We start from the raw sequence: 18,104 nt of genomic DNA, 5'->3' as shown, positions 1-18,104 counted from the left end.
TACAAGCTGAAATTGGTAATCCACCTTGTCACAGGGTGGGTTGGCGAGTTGATCCGTCACTTTTCAATTTTTTATCAAATTTTTTCTTTTATTTCTATTATTTTGTTTGTTTCGGATCTATTTATTTTGTTATAGTCATTGATATCATTTTTTTGACAATAAAATTTAATATTCTAATAAAATAAGGTTTAATGCCTAATAAAATAAAGTAAATATCAACAATACTTCAATGAATTAAATGATGTATAAAAAATTGATGTAAATAAATTTCTATATAAAACATTGATCATCACCAATTTTAATTCCAAAAGCATGAGATTTCTCTCTAAAAGTATAAAAATAAAGAAGGGCGAGCTGACAGGTAACTCACCCCACCCCGCATGTGACTTGTTGGGTTGGCAGGTTAGGCGCGCTGGGCCTATACAGGCTGGCCGGTTCAAAATGTTGACTCGCCTCACCTAAATGAGGCGGGTTGGCGGGTCTATCAGTCAGGCCCGACCTACTATACCATCCCTACTTATTATACAAAGTTTTTTTTCACACTACAAACAGGTCATAAGAATTTTCTTCAACTTTCATCACTTGATATTTTTCTCTATGTAAATCTAATACCGGTAGAGACAAGAAATCTCCTTCAAAATCCCAAATTCAATACATAACCTAAACATTCAAACATAGTATTCCTTTTGCGAAAATAACTGTGTACACCACACCACATGTCATCCCACAACCTTATAACAACATATATTCCTATTCATAGACATTTCAATTAAATTTAAAACAACAATAAAATTCCAATTTATCATTAATCACATTATAGTAATATTCAAGGATAATATATTGATAAAGTATAACAATATAGTGAAATATAAACATTTTAGCATTTAGAAACATTAAAAATACGTTTTTCAAAGTTTTGAAAACAATGTCACACTTAACCACTAGTTTTCTCACTTAGTCAATTAAGCACATTTCTAAATTAATCCAACCACCATTTTGCTTGTTCAACCAAATGTTTGTTCGCCTAGTGAGCAAAATGGTCATCAAATGTCTAAACCTTTCAAATTTTCAAGTAAATGAATTTAACTAAACAATAAATTGCCGGCTCAACGAATTTACAAAAATTAGATTTATGTAGACTTTCATAATTGCATCAAATTGGTCTAAAAATTGGTTACTTCATTTATTATATAAATTAAGTAATTAATATCTAAATAAGAATATCTTGAATCAATTTGACCCACTTGCAACATTCTATATTTTCAACTACTAAACATACAATATATATATCTCACTTAGAATTTACTTACACAAACTTTATAATTTATCATGTCCATCACTTTCAACAATTTAACATCTCATTCATACAATATATTACTAATTAGTAATGTCTATAATAAATATTAACTATATTACAAACATAGAATTATTGCCACAAATATTTCAAAATCCACCTTCATAAATACTATCCATATCAAAATTCAAAACACTTTTGAATATTCTCAAACAAAATACAATCACTACACAAAACTTAATTGTGACCAAGTCACATCCACAATTTAGATCATCTACCCTAAAACTCTATCAAAATTATAACTAAAACTCTATCAAAATTATAACTAGTTTCCCTGACATTTGTTAATCAAGTTTAAGTGAAACACATACGCTCCTAAACTAATAGAGATTTAACTGATAAAGAAAAACTTACTTAAATACAACTTCTCATAAAAAAAAGTTCTATTCTCCATCAAAATCTCTATGACAGACTCAAATCTATGAAAAGATAACCATTATTTTAGAAATATAGAAAGACAAAGAAAACTATTTTAGAGAGAAGATACTTTTAATTATGAAGTAATATTTGAATTATTAAAATTTTCTATTTATAATTTTTTAACTTAAATAATAAAAATATTGATACTTCATCTTATTTAAACCACTTCCACTCTTAAATAAATCAATTGGGTTCGTTCTTTTTCGTATTTATTTGATTCTCAAAATATAAAATTTCCATCTTTATATATATATGATAGTTGGAAAGAAATATGAAAAAAATTAAGAAATCTTAGTTATGTCATACATAAGCAGTTAAAACTTAAATAATTTAAAGAATGACATCACTTAATTTTATTATTTTTTGATATATAGACAATTTTTTTAATTAGTGAAGATTCGAATAAGAGAAAAAGAGAGTATGAAACTCAATTGTTGTAGCAATAGAACAGATCCAAGAACTAATTAATGATATTGTGTACAAAGCATGAGATGTCCTTATTTAACCACTATTATATGAGATTAATAAAGTAGTGATGATGCTTATCGGATTCATGAACATGAAGCAATGAGGTAGCTCCTTTGGCCCGAATCAATTAGTGAAAAGGAAAATAGGGTTTAACCTAACATGATTGAATGGAAAGTTGAATCTGGAGTCAATTGCTTCCTAAATGAGCAAAGTAAAGGCATGTTAGTGAAGGCCCCTTGGAAAATGGCTAAGCAACAAATGACCCCAAAAGAGGTTAAATCACAGTGACCATTAGATCCTCTCCAATCCACTTTGAACTTAGAAACAACATGATAAGAGTACTAAGAAAGGAGAAGCATTTGCATGGTTGGGTTTCGTACACGCGTCACCACCGTACATCTTGGACCCCATATCTCACACAACATTTTCTGGCCATACCTTATCACAACCCATGTGTGAATGTGACATTCTTATGAATCTATGGATCATGACTGCACTTAATGTGGCAGCCATTCGTTGAAACCCAAGTAACTAATTTGAAGTGACCAATTATGTTTAAACTCAGTATTTTTAATACCCTGCTAGGGCCCACCTGATGAATCCTTAGTATGAAAATGTGCTCGAGATTGAGATCCTATACATTAAAGATTATATTATCTTGGGATAGTGTGCACCTTTAGTGTAACTTTTTCAACCATGTTCTTGTTATACTTGAGAAAGTAAATTAAAATTAAATTAATTACTTGATAGATATATACAGAGGGATGGGGACAAATAGAAGGCAGACAAGGACCCGCCTCTGGGTACGATAATGGCTAAATAGTTAAGACTTATTAATATACAAAATTGACACGACTTAAAGGTATGAAGAATGATGAGCTCATTTAGATAGAAGCCAAGAAAAGAAAAAAAAGAGAACAAAACAGCAATTTGGTGATGAGAAAGGCTTATGCGTGAAGCGACTATGTAGTTATTTGGATTTATCCCCAGAAAGGAATCTATATGGGTTTTTATGATAATGATTGATGGTAGATGATATGTAAGAATTGGATCATATTTACATCCAATTATTGTAAAAGGTTAAAATGCTTTGATTCATCTTGCATCTGATAATGGTCAAGATTGGTCAATGTGTTGGCATAGTAAAGTTAGAGTTATGGGAGAATCCAAATCCAGAATTGAAGTGAAATTAAAGGACATGTGGATAAGTGTGGTGGTGGGTCTGTTCTCTTAGACTTGTGCCTTGGTGGGGCTACAGCGCGTGCCTTTCCTCATCCAACTTCAAGGACACACTATTCTTTAATCATGCATTGCATATAACATATATATCTATATATATACACTTAGTATTTCTATCATTTTCTCATATATGCATCAGTTTATCTTCTTTAGTAATACCAAAATCAGGGTTTACTTGGAAGTTAGTAAAATAGACTACAAAAAAAAGGTAGCTTTAGTTACTTATGGGTAGGTCAGATGTTATTCGACTAAAACATCACAAAGGGAATAATGTTCAGCAATAAAGTTGGTGATTCACACAAAGGTCATGTGTGATATGATATTGTTCACTCCCACAACAACAAAAAAATAAGAAGAAAAAGGAAACGTAGACCTAACCAAACCACCAATAACAGAGTTTAAGGAGATGAATCATGATCTACGATAGTTTTAACAATTATAAGAATATTTTACATTGTGAGAAGACAGTAGGAAGAGAATAATTTTGTGTGTGTATATATTTAAAAAATAGAGTTTAAAGTTGAAGGAAAAAACTTTTTTTTATTGTGATGTGTTGACGTTGACAAAATGTTTTTGGAGAACAAAGTCATTTGAGTCAAGCTGGATATAAAACTCATCTTTGATTCTGACAACTTTCGATGTCCTCCACCAGTTTGTGTCTGCTAGCAGATCTTTCTGGTGGTGTAAAGAGAATAATAATAACAGATAATTTTAATAGAAAAGGGACAATATAATCACATAGGTAACAATGTAACTTCACTCTTCAACAAAATGGAAAGCAATCTCACATTTTTCAGTTTGGGCGTTTTGTAGAATTCACAACGTACTGTGAGGTCATGCTTTGGTATGTATTCTGAAGTTATTTATTTCCATGCTAATAATTAATCAGAAAATTTTGGTATATTTTTAAAATTGAGGCAAAAAAACTGCGATGGCGACCATTTTCTAAAATTTTGATTGATGTTTTCCCATTCAATCTCCTCCCAGACAAGATATGGGATTATGGGTCGTATGTTATTAATGTCACGCGTGTTGTTCATCTATTTGCCAAACCTATCTTTTCATTTATTGCTACACTATTTGAAACTATACAGCAATCAGACAGAAACTTAACAAATAAGAGACAAAGACATGAATGCCCATATATATAAGATGAAAGGAGATTTTAAGTAACAAAATCTATGGATTGCTAAATAATCAGACTCATGATTTGGACAAATATACACGTGTGTGGTTCTGATTTTTCATGATCAGAATTTTGAAAGCTAGGAAGCTTGTAAAGTTTAGGTGTGTGGTATTTCTTGCCCTTCAGCTTTTAGGGGAAAAGTCATACACCAGAGGTTTCTTATCGGAGTCTTAAGTCCTAACTATTTTCTTTGTTCACTTTAACGATAAGATCAGATTAGATAGATCATATGCTAATGTTTTTTTAATAACAAGAACACCAAGAATTAAAAAGTGACAATAAATGCATAGAATCATTAGATATTGTTAAACTCTGCCATTTTAAAGCTCTATATTAGTTGATACAATAACAACTATACAGGGTTGTTTGATGGGATAATATATTGTAGTATAGTTCTTTTTTGACAAAAGATCCACGTGTTTTAACAAGAAAATAATAAGTAATCTTTAAATGGTAGGACAACTACAGAAGAGGGGACATCTATGATGCATTATTAGGCCACTTTCTATTTACACTATTAAATGCATCTTTCTTCAAGGTATTAGTATACAATATCGTTATGACCAGACACATAAAAGTTATCAATGACTTCTTCATTTTCAATCCATGTATTATTATTTCTTGCTTTTTTCTTCCAGAGGAAATATAACAAAATGAGTGGAATTTAGCTTTTTGATGATGAAAATCAGAACCGCTTTTTGATAGTGATTTTATTATTAAGGAAATAAGACTTACCTAGTTTCCCCCCACCCAGAGACCATGTTGAAGACTGATCAGTTGATTTGATAAATCATATTTAGAGAGCAAGAAAAAAAATGTTGAGGATTTTTTGCCAGGAAGAAAAGAAAAATGTGTATGATGCTAGACTTCTCAATAGAACTGACGATTCAAATCCTTGGTACCAAGAGAAATGAAGTCATCCAACAACTGAAATTGGTTTCTGATGACAGAAGTATAATTGAATTTGAACCAAGAAAGTTTAAAGAGAAATAAGTCGTGGTGGTACAGTAACCAAGCACTAAGTTTCATTGCTCATGCATATCTTGATTAAGTTCTGCAAGACCTTGTCTGGAATATCTTGTTCACTGGCCTACATTGGCTCATGTTGAGTGTCATTTGTTTTTATTATTATACATCATTGTGGTCCCCCTTTCTTCTATATATCCTTTCCCACATTACAGTAAAGCAACTATATGTACAAAATACAATCAACTACAGTAAATGTTAGTATTATACAAATACAAAAATGTTTATATATTATAATATGAACATACATCTCTCTCTCTCTCTTTCTCTCTCTTTCTAAATATCACAAAGTCACTCATACTACACAAACAGACACATTGCTACTCCAGCTTTTCTCTTGCCTCCTTGCCTCACAGCCTGTCAAGCCTGAATTATTAAACTCATGATTACAGTTTTAAATTTGAGCTGTTATTGCTTTGTTGTTTCTTAGTAAAGGGTTGAATGGTTCTCATATGCCAAGAGATTTGATGCTGTCAATGAGCTTTCTCCTGATTCCCCAGGTGCTGCACTCTTTGGATTGATCCGTCCTTTGCCTTGGGAATGATTCAAGGAGACTCGTGACACAATTGGCCCTTTGTAATGTTAGAATTGGTCTTATTTCTAAGGCTCTTTTATGGGTATAAAAATGCTGGCATGAGAGAAGAACATGTTCAATGACCTTCATCACAGAAAGCTGCTATTTTGGTACTTCTTATTACAGGTACAGGTACTAGACAACAGCACAGAAATATGTTTCCACTAACTTGAATTACGTACAAAATCCTAATGAGTTTAGTTTTTGATATTTTCTTCATGTGTGGTCTCCAAACATGGTGTGAGAAGGTCTCATGTTGCAGTTCTGACTTCTGAGATTCAATGAGTATTTATTTCATCACGTTGAAGTCCGTTTCTTTTGTTAGTTTGAAATTTGCAATTGCCATGAAAATGATTTCAATTATCTAACCTTGGTGGTACATCAAAAGTTTCCAGAATAACATAAAAAGGAAAATAAGTTGACTCCTTTGCACATGTCCGTGGCATGTAAACTCCTCGTGTCGGTGTGATCTTTGAGTTTTAGTGAATTCTTTCTAGTTCCTATTTACCTTAGCTTCACTGTATATAAAGTTTGGGTGTTGTCTTTCGAATAGCTCAAGAGAGGGTAGCTTTAAAAGAAACAAGGATAAGTGGACACTTCTCGGAGGCCAGTGTCTAGGAGTAGGGGATGATAACCACTGTTATAGACCTTATGGCTAGTGATGCTTTCATCATACAATCACAGACCCACATATTAGTTGGTTTTACTGTTGCGTTGTTCATGTTACACGCTGCATCAGTGTCCCAGCAATGTTTGATTGCACGTTTGAACATTTCAATGCATAATTCTCTTGGTCCCCTCTTTCTCTCTCTCTCCACTTTTGGGTGCTAAAGTGATAGTCCCTATTTTGACAAATTACCTCACAACATAAACAAGAATCTTCCCTATATATTGCCTGCATTTGTGCACCAAAAAGGGCAGTGACAGAATCTTGCAGGATAATGTCAGCTTATCATGACTGGTCGATCCTGTTGAATTTTCATTTCAATTTCTTGCCATGTGTCTGGTATGGCTGCCTACAAATGTGGGTTTTTCAACAAGTCCAAAATTATGAGTTTGCAGTTTCAGCCAACCTTTGCCGTTTAGATATTAAATAAAATTCTCCAACCTCGGCATAATTGAATTTTGTCCCCACCTTCACATTTTAGCTTCAGAGATCATAACCGCATTGCTTAGCCTAAAAAGCAGAGAAAGGAACAAGACATGTTTTATTCATTATTACTTCTCTCAAGGATTTTCTCATTAAACGGAAATTTTCTAATTGTTGACTTGAGGCATTACCTTACACCTGCAAGGTGTGATAGAAAAAAGTTGAAAAAAATTAAACATCTTTTCTTTTTTCAGGCATGGGAACCAAAATTGAATATTCCATAAATCTTCTAGCAACCATAGTAGACAGCACCAACTTAGCTGTGGGTGGAGTGGATGTCTGGGAGCATTATCAGAACAAGAATCAAAGGACTGAAATCAGAAAACTGCAAGGTCCCATGGATAGGATGCTTGATAGAAACAATGTAGAGTCCATCAAAAAGACAATGCAGATGCATGAGGACATCTTCAAACACCAGGTATTCGGATGATGTTGTATGATTGCACTTTTCGTCTTAAAAATTACAAAATTCATGTTGCGACAAATGTTGCATTCCTTGACAACCATGATCATATGGTCAATCAAGTGACTTAGGCTTGAATTCATGAGCATTAGAGGTTGAAGGAGAGAGCCTTTTCATTTCAGTGGCATTTCTTTTTCTTTATCTTTGGAGGCAGCAACATTACATTTTGTGTGTAAATGGCAATACAATGATAGTGCTTTGAAACTGAACATACTGATGTCAAAATCAGTGTGTGATGAAGCCCTTCTTCCATGACATCTTATTTATGATCAATTTTCGTTACTCTGAACTTCATTTATTATTTATTACCAATTCCAAGAAGCCACTATGTGCGAAAGTGAAATATTGGTGCCAATACTGTTGAAAAAACATGAATCTCTAAGAAGTTGACAATTATGAGAATTTGGAATTTGCAGGTAAGAGAGCTACACCGGGTATACAGTGTGCAAAAGATGTTGATGGGTGAGCTCAAAAACGAAACTAGACAGCCGAAATTTTGGCACCACAGGAATGAGATTGATGTAAGCCATCCACATCTCATTAAACCGCAACATCAAACGACACAGATTTCACACAAGCCTGATTTCCATGTTCAAAATTTGAGAGAGGATCTTTGGTCAAGAGAAAAGATTAGAAGCTGGTCAGACACCATACAGATGCAAAGAGGTTTTGATCTTGAAAGGCCTGCTGAGGAGGACATTTTTTCTCAAGGGCGTGGCTTTGATGAAGGTGAGGCAGGGCCTAGCTCCCACACTGCATTTCAGAGTTGTAAACTAAGTACTAGTGGCTATGATGAAGAAATGGAAGTGGATTTGACACTAAGTATAGGTGGTAGTCAAGTTAATAAGAGTTCTCAATTACCTCATTTAGCATGCTCAAACTCAATCAGTGGGAAAACTAGGAAGCTGAATTCATCTGCCTCCTTCAAATCAGATAGAACAGGAGAATACAGTGACCCCACCACCCCAATGAGTAGCACCACTGTTACATTTACTCGGGAAGGAAAGGGGCCACATTGGCTTTCTCAAGGTCTAAAGCTTAAATAGCACTATAACTTGTTTGTATCCTTTCAACCTTACATGGACCACCGAATTGATATGGTTCATGCATTCAGATTCCTAGATTACTTTCTACTTTATTCCAATAATAAACAAACAGCTTATACACCCACTTCTGAGTGCCCTTTTGTATAGAGATAGTAGCTAATTTGCAGTGCTTCTAAAACTATTTTCGTTCTCAACATTCTAACCGAATTATGCTATTGTAAATGTTTAACTTCATACTGGATGCACTGAGTATTTAGTATAACATAATATGCATTCTCAATGCACTAATAAACTCAAAAAGGGATCAATAATTAAGAGCATCACATGGCAGTCTCATTATAAATGGCCATGATTCTGTCTCTTTCAAACAGAACAGTCACATTCTGCAGTTGGATTCATGATTTTGTCTGCTCAGAGAAGCTGTATCTTACGAAAGATAGCATGATTCTTATGTCTGTATCAGTTGGAAACTCTCTTAGTAGTGGTTTGATCTAAGTATGAGAGAGTCCTTATGAAATTACAACAGTATGCTTTTTTTATTGAAGAAATTAAAAGTGCTTACTCTCTTTTTGTGTGTATAGGTGGTGAAATTTTTTGGTAGAAATACTAGAGCAAGTTCCGCATGATGATGAAGTAAGTTTCACATTAAAAGAGAATAGACAAAGTTGGGAATTCATGAATGAAATGAACCATAAATTTACAGTTTTATGGTTTTAAATTGGGACGTTAGGTCAAGTCATATTCTCATAAGATCGAGTTAGTCCTTGAAGTCACGCTTGAAAGAGAACATACTGGAAATTCAATAAAGTTCATAAATGAGTTAGTAGGGTTGGGAATTTTGTGAGTGTAAATTATTAAAATTCAAGTGTGAATTCCAATTAAATGTGAGCAAATAAGCTTAATTTATTCGAGGCATGGCGTAAGATCTGATGTAGTGATTTCTCTTAAATTCCATTGCAATCAAATTTTGAAATACACTTTTTACCACTCTGATGTAAGATAAATTTTGAAATACACAAGGTTGAGTGATACTTTGGTTATTTCAATTTATCCATCAAAATTAACAATATTTTTTTTAGTTTCAATTAGTAAAAGAAGGAACTCTGTTTTTTTCTCTTAACAAATTATAACTGTCTTTCATTCTATGATTTGAATCTCAAAAACTAAGTTATGTGGGGTGAAATAATTGTGATGCCTAGTGGGTAGGTTGTAGTCTTCAGCATCTACTGGCCCTTCACTTCACATGCTCCATGCAATGAATTGAATTTTTTTTTCGTACCGATATGGGGCTCAGGCTGAGGTATGTCACTTTAAGCGACCACGACTACTTTTGTGCACTTATGTTAAAAAAAACAAATTACATACTTTTACTTTCTAACTCAAGTTATTATTTTTATTTATCTATTCATTATGTGGGAAGTAGAAACACTAATTCTTGGATGATGGAGGTTGATAAACTTTCAACTCACTAAAATATATTGAAATTAAATCAATAACAATAAATATAGTTTTATAAATATTAGAACTTTAGAAAATAATTATATTTTTATGTAAATATTTAAAAAAATCATGAAAAATGTAACAAATTCTTATTACGTTTCCACCACTTTTTATTTTTCCACGAAGAATAAAATAAATAAACTTAGATCATTTGAAAGAAGTTCAACAAGTTTTAAGCTATCTGTCATAGCCCTCATACACGTCCAGCACAATAGTACATTGCATCCAGAAGAACTACCTATTGCCTACTGCAAAACAGATGCATCAAAATGACATTATATTTGGATACATTCGTGAATCCCTCTCCCCTTCTCTCTGAAATTAAAGATTCACATTTGCACAAGGTTCTGGTTACAAGGTATCAATCTACAATTAATGTCCTTGTTGCCTAATCAAAACTTCTCCGAAGATTATGCTCAGTCAGTGAAAATGATTATGCTCTTATCAGTCTCAAATTGTGCATTTGATAATGAAGAAAGCCTCCAAAATATACTGTCCCAGAAGTGGTCATTGTAAGCAATTGAGAATATTTTGTGTGATCCCAACTACTTAAACCAACTTTCATGTTTATGGCATTGGCTGCACACACACAGCCACCCTTATGGAATTAATTCATTATCATGAATCTGCACCAGAACTGGTTCAATTTGTGTTCTGGTAGCATATTAGCCTCCAAAAAATAACTTGCAATAAGTCTATAACAAAGCAAACAAACACATACCATATTCCATATTGTTTTCTTTACTGTGACCAATTCGTAACATGGTTTCCTACCTACCCTAAAATCAAGTACTCCTAATAGCTTCCTATTTCAACAGTTTGATGCACAAAACCATATTGAAATACAATCAGAGTAAGAAAAAATTGATTTTGGATACAAGTTCCTAATTCAAGCCCAAACCTTCAGCTATACTAAACAAAAAATTTGTTCTACATCTGATTTTTCATTTTTGAAATATCACTGGGTTCCTTTGTTTTCATAGATTCCAAATCACCCCAACCCATACCCCTTTCCAGATCAGATTCCCTTTCAAATTAAGCTGATTTATACCAAACTAATTGAAATGTTCTTGTCATTTATTATGTGTTACATTATAAATGATACTTTCATAACTCTTAAAGTTATAAGTTTGAAATTAAATAATATAAAAATATTAAAATTCGTAATATATCATTACCTATTATAATACCCACCCAACTTTCACAAGAGTGTCATACCTTTTGTACTATCTTACAGTAAAAAAAACAGATGTTCTAAGGATTCAGTACTTTTTTAGCACACAGGACAAACTAGCTCTATTTGATGAACTACTCTCCTACATAGACTTTCTTTTGTAGCCAATCTCTATTTAAGAACCTTCCATGCAAAAATTGTTGCAGTGGACAAACCTTAATTTTCCATAGTTCTGAGTAACAACCTCCCCTTTCGTCCTGCGTTTCCACCACTTATTAGATCATTTTAGTAATTAGAATGAGTTTGTTTTATGAAGGAAAAAAAAGTACATCTTTGAATCAATAGTTGATCTTAAGAATTGAAGTTGAGATTATGCATTGAGTTACAACTTTCTCATACTTGAATGTAATTATTATTTTTTTCTTAATTTTACCAAGCTTTTCATTCTTTTAATTTTTTTTTTCATAATTGTATAAAAATATTTAACTTTACTATTTTTGTGGATACACCATATTATATGTTTTACACTATTTTTTCTCTCTTTAGGTTTGTGTCTTTTTATAGTTTTCCTGTTTTAAGAATTTTGGAAAGATACTGTGATTTAGATTTTGTTAACCGTTTCTCGGTTTTCAAGGTTTCAAAATTTTTTGATTTTGTTTTTCTTTATTTTGTGTGAGATTTGTTTCAAATTTTGTTTTTAAGATGTTATAAATTTTATTTTTCCATTCTTCGTCTCAGATTTTGTTTTTTTTATTTTAATTTAAAGAAACAACTTGAACTTTTACATATTTAATCAATTTGGAAAGTAGACACACATTTTTATGTTCATCATTTGACTATAGCAAGTTAAAATACATCCATTTATGTTAACATTTTTTATGGGTAAAAAACAAGACTCTAACTAATTCCTTTGTTATTCTTAATTTTTATTGAATAAATTGACTGAAATATGTTATTCCAATTATATTTTTTTCTATCTATAAATTCAAACTAAAAAATTTAGGACAAAATTTGTGAGACAAAACTTAAGACTTACTTTTACAATCAAATTTAATGATATTCATGTTATTCTTATCTTGGTTTACATAAATTAAAAATGTTTATATAATATACAAATATTTCTTAAAACACATAAAAGAATATATATATATATATATATATATATATATATACACTTTTTTGCTCTCCATTCCTAATTCTTAATCATAGATCTGGAATAAACTTTCTTGAAAGAGAAGAGAGGATAATCCACTCAACCTAGGAAACTTACATGGTTCTTGTTAAGTTTTTGTAGTAAGGAACACAATAGAGATATCAAACCTAAGTGGTCAGAGGTTTTAGTTTCCTTTTCTTTAGATTTTATGTCTGTGGAAGTCTTCAGATAGGATTCCTGAAGGTGGAAGTGGTGGTTATTGGAAGGATTCTTATGCATGCTAGCTTTGAATATAGGCTGAAATGACCAAAAAGAAATCAAGATTTACTTTAGGTGGAAGACTTTCTTGGAGTTTGATGACCTTCCTGATAGTACCACCTAAGATGAAGTTCTTTCACATTGAAAAAAGATACAAAAGCTTCTCAAAATACACCTCATATATTGATTACAAAGGTGAGATTTTCCTTAGCTCCCTTGTATAGGCTTGAGGTCGTGTACAAGCCTTGCCAAAACAAGGTGTGGGAATAGCTAACATCCATGGATAATACTTCTAGGATTTGCTATCCAAACCTTGGTTAGAATAATTACTTGGTATGAATTCATCCAAACAATGTCAAAAACATGTGTACAAGATGTGTATCGGTAGGCACCGGACGAACTTGACCGACCGACCGAAGCCACAATAAATGTGAGGCATGTATGACAACTAAAAGTGGTTAAGATACACCTCCGAAGAATAAGGAATGCGCGTTTAAAGAAGATATGTTCCCCGGGCATTTCGGAGCACGATTGACAGGACCTATCCACAACTACCCTGAGCCCAAGGAATAGAAAGCCCATTAGGCAATCCTATAAATATGTGCTCAAGCCAGAGAAAGGTACGTTTTTCAATCACTGACTAAACCACACTTAGAATCTCACACTTACTTGAGCGTCGGAGTGCCTTCGCAGGTACCCTCCCCCGCCCGACCGAAGGAGACACCAAGAAGGAGCGACCGACCGAAAGAGAAGAAGACCGACACGTCAGCAACTACACTACATCAACCGACCGTGCCTGGGCCCCATCTCTCCACTCAAGTACAATTGGCGCCCACCGTGGGGCCGAGACAAATCTTCAACTTTTTGAAGATATAATGGTTGTGACAAGAAACAACAACGACGCTATGGCAGAACAGATGACTATGATTCAAACCCTCCAAGCTCAGATGGAGGAACTGCGACAAAAGGGGATGGAAGACCATCGCCAACATGAAGAAGATAGATGCCGCCAAGAAGAAGAAATCGCCTTATTGAGAGAGCAGAATGCACGACTCCAGCAACAGGTCGATAATCCCGAACGAGAAGGCCAATCCCATATGGCCGACCGAACCGCCTCTCTCATACCTACACCGACCAATACCAATCCTGCTTCCAGAGCTGAAACAGTCGAACGAAAGTCCAGTAAAAGGGGTCATCCTTTTACAGACGAAATTATCACCACACCACTTCCTGACAAATGGAGAGGTCTCGCTATTAAACTCTATGACGGCTCGACCGACCCGGACGAGCATTTAAATGTGTACAAGACACAAATGACTTTGTATACCACAGATAATAATGTGTGGTGTAAAGTATTCCCCACGTCCCTTTAGGGAGAACCTCTCACTTGGTTTACAGAGCTGCCTCCGAACTCCATTGACGACTTTGACATCTTAGCTGTAAAATTCTCCACACAATATGCCACCAGCCGACCGCATCACATGTCCTCCATGTCTCTCCTAGCGGTACAACAAGAAAAAGGTGAATCTCTCAGAACTTTTCTAGATAGGTTCAACAAAGCATGTATGCACATCCGAGGACTCAAGCAGGAAGTTGCATTGCACCATTTGGTCTCGGCCATCTGGCCGAGCCGTTTTACTGAAAGTCTCATCAAGAAGCCGCCTCAAGACATGGAAGACCTTCGAACTCGAGCAACCAAATTCATGCAAATCGAAGAACACATCGATTACCACCAACGGTTCAAAACCGTCGGATCTGGAGTCCTCAAAGATCAAACCCCGAACAAAGAAAGAGAAGTCGAGACCGAACGAACTGTCCGAATCACTCCAAGATCCGACCGGAGCAGAGGAGGCCGAATCCCCAGGTTTAACAGTTATACCCCCTTAACTGTGCCGAGGGGACGAGCCCTAGATGAAGCACTACAAACAGACTTGATCCCGATATTGAAGCAATATCAAACGCCACCGAATGCAGACACCACTAAGCATTGCCAATACCATCGAAACTTCGGCCACACGACCGAAGGATGTCAGGCGTTGAAAGACAAAATCGAAGAGCTCATCCAGGCTGGTCATTTGAGACAGTTCGTTAAGAGGACAAGAAATTCAAGATCCCCACCATGGAGTACCGACCGTTCATCTCGTGGTGTTGACCGGTCATACCGTAACGATTACAAACGCCGAACCGACCATAACCAAGCTTCGCGGAAACGCAGTGGAAGCCCCGTTCGGCGTACACGCGCCCGCAGCACAAGTCCCGACCGAAACACCCGTCCTCGCCAACGAGTCCGCGAAGTCATCAACATGATTGCTGGACCCGTTAACTTGGGCGAACCGAACCACGAAGCAAATTATATAGCTGGAGGCTTTGCCGGTGGCGGGTGCTCAAATTCCGCCCGAAAGAAACATCTCAGGGACATCCAGTCCGCTCATGCTACCACAAGGAGGCGTCCACACATACCTCCGATCACCTTCACTGACGATGACTTTACAGCTATAGATCCAGCCCAGGACGACCCTATGGTAATCACTGTAGAAATTGACAAGTTCGCAATCGCCAAAACCTTGGTCGACCAAGGTAGCTCGGTCGACATATTATACTGGGAAATTTTCAAGAAAATGCGTATCCCAGAATCAGATATTCAACCATATAACGAACAAATTGTAGGGTTCTCAGGTGAACGGGTCGACACTAAGGGGTATATAGACTTATATACAACCTTTGGTGACGAAGACGGTCTCCACAAAACAATAAACGTACGATATCTACTGGTTAACGCCTAGACTTCCTACAACATCCTGCTCGGCCGACCGTCCATCAATAGATTAAAAGCCATTGTCTCCACCCCACACTTAGCCATGAAATTCCCTTTGGCCACTAACGACATTGCAACCATCCATGTCGATCAAAAAACCGCTAGAGAATGTTATGTCGCAAGTTTGAAAAGTGAGCCAACTCGACGACTCTACACAACCAATCCGGACGACCGAGTCCCACAAAAACGAGGACGATCCCCCACTCGGCGTTCCGGACGGCACATGTCTCGTCGTCAGATGATAGCCCTTGTTGACCTCGACCCTCGTATGGACGATCCCCGTATGGAAGCAGGAGAAGACTTGCATCCATTCCCACTTCGCGATGATCGCCACACTACGCACATTGGCACTTCGCTGAAGCCGGACGACCGAACGGCCATCGGAACGACACTCGTTAAAAATGCCGATCTATTCGCCTGGACGGTCGTGGATATGCCTGGCGTAGACCCACAGGTTATCACTCACCGACTATCACTGTATAAAGAAGCTAGGCCAATAGCTCAAAAGAAAAGACATGTAGGCGAGGAACGACGTCAAGCCGCACGTGACGAAGCAGATAAATTATTACAAGCTGGATTCATTCGGAAAGCCCATTACACCACATGGCTCGCCAACGTGGTTATGGTAAAGAAAGCAAACGGAAAATGGCGAATGTGTGTTGATTACACGGACCTCAATAAGGCATGTCCAAAAGACTCTTACCCTCTGCCTACCATCGATCGTCTCGTTGATGGAGCGGCCGGACATCACATCCTCAGTTTCCTTGACGCCTACTCAGGTTATAATCAAATCCAAATGCACCCGGCCGACCGAAAGAAGACAGCCTTCATGACTGATTCCAATAACTTCTACTATGAAGTTATGCCTTTCGGACTCAAAAATGTCGGGGCCACTTATCAAAGACTAATGGACCATGTATTCCACGACATGATCGGCAGGAATGTTGAAGTCTATGTTGATGACATTGTTGTCAAGTCCGACTCATGCAAACAACACATTGCTGACCTAAAAGAAGTTTTTCAGGCCCTCCGCCAACACCAGATGCGACTCAATCCTGACAAGTGTGCGTTCGGCGTCGAGGGAGGGAAGTTCTTAGGTTTTATGTTAACTCATAGAGGCATCGAAGCTAACCCCGAGAAATGTAAAGCTATCTCCGAAATGAGAAGTCCCAACTCCATTCAGGAAATTCAGAGACTTATCGGCCGACTCACTGCTCTATCCAGATTTGTTCCTAAACTTGCCGAACGAACGAGACCCATCGTCCGACTATTGAAAAAAGCATCCCGCTTTGAATGGTCGACCGAATGCGAAGAAATTTTCCTCCAATTGAAAACTTTTCTATCTTCCCCGCCGATCATCCAGAAACCGGACGTCCGAGAGCCCATTATAGTCTACCTCGCTGTTTCACACGAAGCCGTCAGTTCGGTCTTAGTGCAAGAAATTAATTTGGAAGAACGACCAGTTTATTTCGTCAGTCGCGCCCTCCATGGTGTCGAAATCCGATACCAAACGATCAAAAAAGTAGTTATGGCTCTCGTTATTACCGCCCGACGAATGCGGATGTATTTTCAAAATCATCGTATTATTGTTCGGACAAATTACCCCATCGTAAAAATTCTCACTAAACCAGATTTAGCCGGACGAATGATCGGATGGACGATAGAACTGTCCGAATTCCATATTCAGTACCAACCACGAGGGGCCATCAAGTCGCAAGCTCTTGCTGATTTCGCAGCCGAACTCACTCCTTCCTCAGCCGAGACTGAACACTCATCGTGGGTCCTATACGTGGATGGCTCCTCCAACGAAAGGTCGTGCGGCGCTGGAGTCGTTTTGGAAGGTCCCGACGAGATTGTCATCGAGCAAGCCCTAAAATTTGACTTCAAAACTTCAAACAATCAGGCCGAATATGAAGCCATTTTAGCCGGTCTACGCCTCGCTCAAGAATTGGAAATCACTAAGTTAATTTGTAAAAGTGATTCCAGGCTAGTCATCGGTCAACTTAATGACGAATATGAAGTCCGAGAAAGCTTTTTACAGCGATATTATCACTTAGTCAAACAGTCGATGAACACCTTTTCTGAAATTTCTATGCAGCACGTTCGACGCGATCACAATACTCGCGCGGACGCCCTGTCCCGGTTAGCAACCACGAAGTGTAAAGGAATGCATCGGTCGGTCATCCATGTTACGCTTGCACGCCCAAGCATCGATCTACAGGAATGCCTAACGACCGACGCGGAATCTACTTGGATTACCCCAATCAAGCAATATTTA

At 36.4% G+C, this 18,104-nt stretch overlaps 2 protein-coding genes across 3 annotated transcripts; both read left to right on the top strand.

The window, feature by feature from the left end:
- The first annotated feature begins 5,893 nt into the window (after positions 1–5,893).
- On the top strand, positions 5,894–9,050 carry LOC137807315 (uncharacterized). Of its 2 annotated transcripts, none has more exons than XM_068607909.1 (3): positions 5,894–6,393; positions 7,612–7,835; positions 8,297–9,050. In XM_068607909.1, the coding sequence occupies exons 2-3, from the start codon at positions 7,614–7,616 to the stop codon at positions 8,924–8,926; spliced, it is 852 nt and encodes a 283-aa protein (XP_068464010.1). In that variant the 5' UTR covers positions 5,894–6,393; positions 7,612–7,613; the 3' UTR covers positions 8,927–9,050. The 2 variants fall into 2 exon arrangements, with proteins under 2 accessions (XP_068464010.1, XP_068464012.1); XM_068607911.2 differs by having other exon boundaries at positions 5,922–6,399.
- A 5,451-nt stretch (positions 9,051–14,501) lies between these two features.
- LOC137805588 (uncharacterized) lies at positions 14,502–15,794 on the top strand. Its single transcript, XM_068605528.1, has one exon. It carries the CDS (start codon positions 14,502–14,504, stop codon positions 15,792–15,794), a length of 1,293 nt encoding a protein of 430 aa, XP_068461629.1.
- The last annotated feature ends 2,310 nt before the right edge of the window (positions 15,795–18,104 follow it).

The sequence above is a fragment of the Phaseolus vulgaris genome, chromosome 3 (assembly GCF_051622355.1).
Source record: "Phaseolus vulgaris cultivar YP4 chromosome 3, ASM5162235v1, whole genome shotgun sequence".
Taxonomy (NCBI): domain Eukaryota; kingdom Viridiplantae; phylum Streptophyta; class Magnoliopsida; order Fabales; family Fabaceae; genus Phaseolus; species Phaseolus vulgaris.
Note: the sequence above shows the minus strand (reverse complement) of the source record. Positions and strands in the feature narration are given on the sequence as shown.

Coding starts and splice junctions, on each gene's coding strand:
- LOC137807315 (XM_068607909.1), top strand. CDS start 7,614: ATGGGAACCAAAATTGAATATTCCATAAATCTTCTAGCAACCATAGTA. Junction 7,836..8,296: donor AGGACATCTTCAAACACCAG/GTATTCGGATGA, acceptor TGGAATTTGCAG/GTAAGAGAGCTACACCGGGT.
- LOC137805588 (XM_068605528.1), top strand. CDS start 14,502: ATGTCTCTCCTAGCGGTACAACAAGAAAAAGGTGAATCTCTCAGAACT.